The sequence below is a fragment of the Hyperolius riggenbachi genome, chromosome 2 (genome assembly GCF_040937935.1).
Source record: "Hyperolius riggenbachi isolate aHypRig1 chromosome 2, aHypRig1.pri, whole genome shotgun sequence".
In the NCBI taxonomy this organism is placed as follows: Eukaryota; Metazoa; Chordata; class Amphibia; order Anura; family Hyperoliidae; genus Hyperolius; species Hyperolius riggenbachi.
This window is the reverse complement of record NC_090647.1, coordinates 133,716,407-133,724,020: the sequence shown is the minus strand read 5'-3', so window position 1 is coordinate 133,724,020 and position 7,614 is coordinate 133,716,407. Positions and strand designations below refer to the sequence as shown.

Here is a 7,614-nt window from a genome sequence, read left to right as displayed (position 1 = left end):
GCTGCAGGCTGATTAATCAGGAAGCAGCCGCTCGTGCGAGCGGCTGCTTCCTGTCAATTCACGGCGGGGGGCTCCGTGAATAGCCTGCGGGCCGCCGATGGCGGCTCGCAGGCTAAATGTAAACACAAGCGGAAATAATCCGCTTTGTTTACATTGTACGGCGCTGCTGCGCAGCAGCGCCGTAAGGCAGATCGGCGATCCCCGGCCAATCAGCGGCCGGGGATCGCCGCCATGTGACACGGGACGTCCTGTCACTGGCTGCACAGGACGGATAGCGTCCTGTGCAGCCCCGATCATCGGGGGGACAGGTAGGAGAGGGAGGGGGGTGAATGTCGCCGCGGAGGGGGGCTTTGAGGTGCCCCCCCCCGCAACTAGCCTGCCCACCAGAGCGATCAGACCCCCCCTGCACACCATCCCCATAGGGGGGGAAAAAGGGGGGCGATCTGATCGCTCTGCATGAAACCTGATCTGTGCTGGGGGCTGCAGAGCCCACCCAGCACAGATCACAAAAAATAACGCTGGTCCTTAAGGGGGGGGTAAAGGGTGGGTCCTTAAGTGGTTAAACAATACCAGTTGCCTGGCATCCCTGCTAATCTACAGTATTTGGCTGCAGTAGTGACTAAATAACACCAGAAATAAGCATGCAGCTAATCTTGTCAGATCTGACAATAATGTCAGAAACACCTGATCTGCTGCATGCTTGTTCAGGGGCTATGGCTAAAATTATTAGAGGCAGAGGATCGGCATAATAGCCAGGCAAATGGTATTGCTTAAAAGGAAATAAATATGGCAGCCCCCCACATACCTCTCGCTAGAGTTGTCCTTTAAATTCCTGCTCACATGAACGCCAAAGGAAGAAAACCACTGGCGTGTCATACTTTTTTCTGTCTTAAGGTAATTTTCATATTTGTCAAGTAGCAATGAGGACTAGGGAGTGTATGTACAGTATATCACGTATCTAATTTATAAATACAGACTCTGTTTGCAATTATGACCAACAATGATTATGTTCCTAGAACTCAATTTGCAGTTAAAGCACAAAAGCTATTCATAGAAGGTCCCTTTCATGCTTCCTATTGTATAGGTGCATTAAAGCGCTTATTCAGTTTATCATTATTACATAATTTTCTGTAGTATTGTTAGTTCATTTGCTTTAGTACATATTGCTCCATTAAATCCCCAAAATAATATAAAATGTATCTTTTAAAAAAATCAATAAAATAATGGTACATTTTCACCTTATAGGCAGTTTTAGTAACAATCATTTTTATACAAACAATGGTTAAGCAGGAACACTAGGCTGAGAGCTGGTTATTAGCATACTGTCTGCGGTAAGCATTTACAGTATTAAAACACAAAAGACACTGCAGAAATAGCCAAGGCAGAGGCATAATATAAAATTACTAAAGGAAGTTGTATTAATATGGTTAAAAACAGAAAAGATAAGTCATTCATTCATTAACAAAATAACCAATATAAACAGCCAATAAACAACACACAATTAAACAAGTGTAGAACATCTAGTAACAGCAGGTCACTGAAACAATTTACAAGCTCTAATATTCACATAGCTATATAGCAATCAACACCAATAAACAAAAAAAATACTAAAGGCACTACAGGAAATTAGACTGAGGATCAAAACATTTGAGTTTACATTTAAAAAAAATAGTTGATGCTAAGTTTTGCTAATCTAAATCTACTAGAAAGATTACTTTTTAGTGTAAATGCAATATTACAAAATGCAAAAATACTGCTCCCAAAAGATGCAGCAGCTCTTTCTCTATCCTCCTTGGATCTGTAAATTTCTCAGAAAAAGGATCCAGACGGTAGGAAAGGTAAACCAGGTATATCTGTAAACAGCACACAACATAATAATGTCCCTGATTTGTGAGATAACGGTTTGGAATACATGTATTTAGGGGATATTCATAATAACCACATTATTATTGTTTTGAAGACTTGTTATGGAAATGACAGTATGGTCATGATAATTCATTGGAGCTTAAAAAAATACATATGGACATTCTCTGTAATAAGAGGGGGAAAGCTCTTCCATGTCTCTCATTTTAATGATCTTCTTTCCCTATGTAAGGCCTGGTTCACATTAGCGTTCGCTGTCCGGATTCGCCTGATCGGATCCGGACCGTATACTGTACAAACGGAACGTACGTTCTGCATAGCAATGCAAAGTCTATGCGGACGTTCACATGCGTCCGTTCCGTACAGAACGGAGCCGGATCGGATCCAGACTCCGGACACTTTTCCAACATGCGCTATTTTTCGGGTCCGGATCATCCGGCCCATGCACCCGGACCGGAGCCTGAGTGCACCATCCGGAAATAGAAACCAATGGGAAACGGAAAGCACAGAACACACTGGCTACAAACACCTGACGTTCTACCCCACTTCCTATGCGTATTCTAGCAGCCATTTTGGATGGGGACACATGGGTCAAGCATTTCTGGAGTGGAGCAGCAGTGACTTTGTGCTGGAGCTGTTGGCAGTATATCAGAGGTGGAGGTGAGGCCTAAACAGCGGAGGACCTGATTCTACAGGTGCACCTTTTGCTGACCTCCCAGACCCCAACAATATATAGTTTTATTTATAACTTTTAGCAAACAGATCCGGATCGCAGCCGTATACATACCTGATGCAACCGATCCGGATCTGGTCCGGTCATCCGGTCCGTTTGGCACAGAAACGCAAGTGTGAACGGGGCCTTACAGGATTGAAGCCCGACGAAGGCTATACAGCCGAAAGCTTGTTTTCTCTTATTCTTTTAAGTTAGCCAATAATGATTTCATCCTGATTCAAAACGCCTTGCTTTTACTGATGGCTAACATGGTACAATACCCTACTGCTACTATTTTCCCTATATAACGCACCTTATTACGTCTTCCTGCTTAGCTGTCAGATTCTGTTTTTATGATACCTTTCCCCATATAAATAACAAAATTACACCAAAGCAGATCTGTGCAAGGCTACAAAACCCATATCAGCAGTATAAGCTGCCAGGAACTGACTGAAGAAGTGTCAGTTATGGGCATCCCTGTGCTTTCTTTTAGGAAAGCAAGGAGGCATAATCATAAAGACATGGAGATCTGATTACAGATTAACACTTATTTGCTCATATTCAGATTACCCCTTTAAAGGTGTGTACACATGTGCAATGATTGTTGCCCAAAACCATCAGGACTCAATCCCTTGGGTTAAAAGTTTACAAACGCATTGCTCTGCTATACCCATCTGTTGATATGGAAAAGGTAGTAGGTGTGTCTATATATGTAAAATGGTTGTCGCTGGAAGAGATCGAGACAGACTCAATCCCTTTGGCGAAAATCTTGGGGCTCGAAGTGCTGTATAGACTCTTCACTCTGCTTTAGCATAGCAACATATCTGTTGCTATGGAGAGGGGAGTAGGAACAATTGTGTGGTGCATGATGGAGTGATTTATGCGCTCAGGGGTCAATGACCTGAAAAGATTTGGTGTTCTGGTTGGGGACAACTATACACCTGCTTGATTCTCAGACGAGTTGAATACATTGTGTGTATGCACCTTAAAGAGACACTGAAGCGAAAAAAAAATATGATATAGTGAATTGGTTGTGTAATATGAATAATTACTAGAAGATTAGCAGCAAAGAAAATATTCTCATACTTTTATTTTCAGGTATATAGTGTTTTTTCTAACATTGCATCATTCTATAATATGTGCAGATTACACAACACTCAGCATTCAAAATGAGTCTTTCAGAGCAGTCTGTGAAGTAATGACCTCTCCTCTAGCAGAGGAAAAGTAAATAGTCCAGGAACAGTTGAGATAATAAAAGTCAGATAACAGCCCTCTCCACGACTAACTTAGTCGGAGAGCTTAATAGCTTGTTTGCATAGAGATAACAACTGGAGTTTCTCAACTCTTCCTGTACTGGAAACAATTACACTGATGTATCTGATCTTAATGTTTTATTTCTTAGCTGTGCTACACATACAAATCATAATATCATCATTTTTTTTTTCGCTTCAGTGTCTCTTTAAGATCCCCATATTTTTCAAGGGACAGTTTGCATTTATATAGTGGATATCAGTGCTTTCCTCATCTACTGCAATTACCATAAAGTGTACATGAAAAGTTTCACTTACTTGAGTGGAGTTTCCGATCAAAAGTGGTGAGGAAAAAGCCTCACTGAACACATTTGTGCCTATGGATGCAACTTTTAGAAACTCCTTTTGAAAAAAAAAACACCTTGTTCTCTGCTGTGCTCAATTATAGCAAATAACACTCTACACTTTCAAAGTGGCAAACTGAGTTTGACAACCGTAAACTGGCTGAGCTGAGCATGTATTAAAGCATCTGGTGGTTCCAGGTGTGAAAGAGGAGGAGTGGTGGAGCCACATTTATGAACAGATCCAATGATTAAAGGGGCACTACGGCGAAAAATTGTAAAATTTAAAATATGTGCAAACATATACAAATAAGAAGTACATTTTTCCAGAGTAAAATGAGCCATAAATTACTTTTCTCCTATGTTGCTGTCACTAACAGTAGGTAGCAGAAATCCGACAGAAGCAACAGGTTTTGGACTAGTTCATCTCTTCATAGGGGATTCTCAGGGATTTGTTTATTTTTAAAAGCACTTAGTAAATGGCAGTTGCTCCGTCCAACTGCCAATAAACTGTGTAGCGAGCAGGGAAGCTGGCCAGCATCATTGTTTAAATCCTTTTTAGGGAATATCTTTATAATTGCTGAGAATCCCCCATGAAGAGATGGACTAGTCCAAAACCTGTCACTTCTGTCAGATTTCTACTACCTACTGTAAGTGACAGCAACATAGGAGAGAAGGAATTTATGGATCATTTTACTCTGGAAAAAACGTACTTCTTATTTGTTTATGTTTGCACATATTTTAAATTTTAAAATGTTTTGCCATTGTGCCCCTTTAAAGCAGCACTTGGGATCAACAAAGGGGTGGTGCCCACAAAACAACAGTTTACTAGCAAATAAAAAATCTAGAGTAGGTTTGCTTGATTACTTCCGATATTCCCACTGCAAGTTCGGTGATGTTTGGAGATGACTTAGTTTCCGTACACACATGCGACTGCGGTTGTTGGAAATGAACAACAATCGTTTAAAAAAAGTGACGGTAAAGAATAGTGGATATCGTCGATGTTGACTGAACCATCCTGGTGCATTGGTTTGGGCAATAATCGCTGTTAATCATTCTTACCGCACCATGGCAAACGATCGATCCATTCATAATACTCATGTTGCAAGTTTCGCAGTTCCGGGTCCTCATTTTCGCACTTCTGGTAACAATCTGATCGGGAGACCATCGCTGAATACAAATGTGTGCCAAAGTTGCTCGTCGCTAAGCATCAGGGATCGTTCATTTTCCCACTACTGCAGTCACACGTGTACGGAGCATATCAGGCCCCATGTATCAGATTTTGGGTGGAGGATCAAACAGACCTGGCAGTGGGGAGGAAAAAAATCCCAGAAAAAATTCTAATTTCAACCCATTGCAGCTGAACTTATGCATAAAAACTACAAATTACCTTAAAACAAATTATTTGTTGTTAAATCAATAACTTAATTATCAAATTCATGGACTTACTCTTGTCTGAACTAAGAGACAACATATTTTGGATTTTCTTCATTAAGTACATGGATGCTGCCAGAGTTAGATCACTGCTAGAGTTGCGAGTGGTATTTCCTGCCTGGCATTCATTTCAAACAGACCATACAGTATTCATTAACATAAAAACAGGTTAGTCAATGCCAATGACAAATGCATAAACCACACTGTAAACCACACAAATAAACACATAAATCATCTTGCAGAGAAAAGCCAACTTATGCATTCCAGCTTCAGACATACTGCGTGCAGACAAGCACAGCGATGGCAGCTCAGGCAGCACGAGGACTAGAGGGCACATCTGCGGTAGCATACACGGCCTTGTAGCCAGCACATAAAGGGCTACCTTGGGTGAGCTGCTCTGGGAAAAGGTAGCGTCCATCCGTTGTCACTGCCCTCTCTGTAAAATAACATGTCAGCCTACTGATCAGTAACACGCTTCAAGGAATGGAGGTCGGCTGCAGTTTGATTCATATAATATATACATTATTATTTTTAAATAAATGGTCTCAAAACATCCTACATTATTTCCTATGCTAGGGAACACACCTGCCGTAATTGTGCGCTTTGCCACAGATGGCAAAACGCGCACAGTTGTACTGGCCATAGAAGACAATGGCCTCGCTCGGGAAACATACGTAGTTAACGCTTGTTCATGTTATGTGTGGGTTTCTCCACACATTTTTAAATTGCACAGCTTTCTGCTTTTTTTTCCGTTTAACGCACACGTTGGCAATTACAATGTATTCTACCACATCCAAAAAATCATGTAATGAATGTGAAAAATCATGGGAGGAAAACACAATCGCATACACAATCCTATTAAGATGTAGACCCAGGGATTGCGGGAAAAATGCCTAACAAGTGTGTTCCCTGCCTAATACATGTCTTGAGAAATGGACAGAGGAAATACAGTACAATTAACCAGTATTGATTTCACATTATCTATTACTCTCTGTCATAATTTGTAGTATATTTTTTTGTCAGTGGAGGTGTCCCATAAGGCGGTACTTACCTCTGTCTACGATAAACCTCAATTTCTGTATTATGGACAAGTTTCCACTCACTCTGTAGATCCCATCAACATCTAGTCCTAGGAGGGACACAGAAGAGAACATATTTTAGGACAGCAGCCAGTGATTGTATCTACTGAAAACCAGTGGCGTAGCTTAGGAGCTGTGGGCCCCGATGCAAGTTTTACATTAGGTAAAATCTGCCAATGGCAACTACAGTGTCAGAGGTGCAAGAAGGGAATGGGGAACAGCTTGTTAATGATGACTTCAATTCATACCATATAGAGAAGTGATTATTATGAGCACAGGACCTATAGAAAGTTAATACTGCAGTTTAGGGAGGGCGCTACTGGGCCCCTCTAGCCAGGGCCGGGCCGAGGCATAGGCTGGAGAGGCTCCAGCCTCAGGGCGCAGTGTAGGAGGGGGCGCACAATTCATTCAGCTGTCATTCCTAATTGTGTATGAAGCAGAAAGAAATAAGTAAAGGGGATACATGGCAGTGACTGCAAGCCAGATAACTAGATATTAAGGTGTTGGGGAGGTTGTGGGCCCTGTGGCCCTCTTAATCTAATAGCAATCAGTGTGTGACAGCTGGGGTGGGAAGGATGGAGGGGCGCACTTTGGTGTCTCAGCCTTGGGTGCTGGAGGACCTTGTCCCTGCTCTACCTCTAGCCCAAGGGCCCTGATGCGGTCGGAACCTCTGCACCCCCTATTGCTACGCTCCTGCTGAAAGCAAGATATATTCTTCTGGAATGACTGTGCAATCAAAAGCTCCCCACGACTGGATGAATTACTGGGCCACCTAGCAGAGGATCCAGGCGGCCTGGGAGGACAGTGAGGGACCAATGAGCCTGAAGGAAGCTGGAGGAAGCCATAGGTATGTTTTGTTTTGAATTTTTCTCATTGACCTCAGGTTTCCACTTGGACAGAAAGTGAAATGTCTACTCAGCGAGTCTTGTTGAATT

General features: G+C 42.1%; 1 protein-coding gene across 6 annotated transcripts in view; it reads right to left on the bottom strand.

The window, feature by feature from the left end:
- The window catches only part of ARHGAP9 (Rho GTPase activating protein 9), a 173,187-nt gene that overhangs the window by 19,733 nt on the left and 145,840 nt on the right, over positions 1–7,614 (bottom strand). For 5 of the 6 annotated variants that reach the window (XM_068267453.1, XM_068267454.1, XM_068267457.1 and 2 more), the window contains 2 exons: positions 6,652–6,729; positions 5,983–6,036 (listed from right to left, as the gene is read on the bottom strand). In XM_068267453.1, coding sequence (XP_068123554.1) covers positions 5,983–6,036; positions 6,652–6,729 — 132 coding nt within the window. The remainder of the gene's footprint in view (positions 1–5,982; positions 6,037–6,651; positions 6,730–7,614) is intronic. The other variant, XM_068267455.1, reaches the window with a different exon arrangement.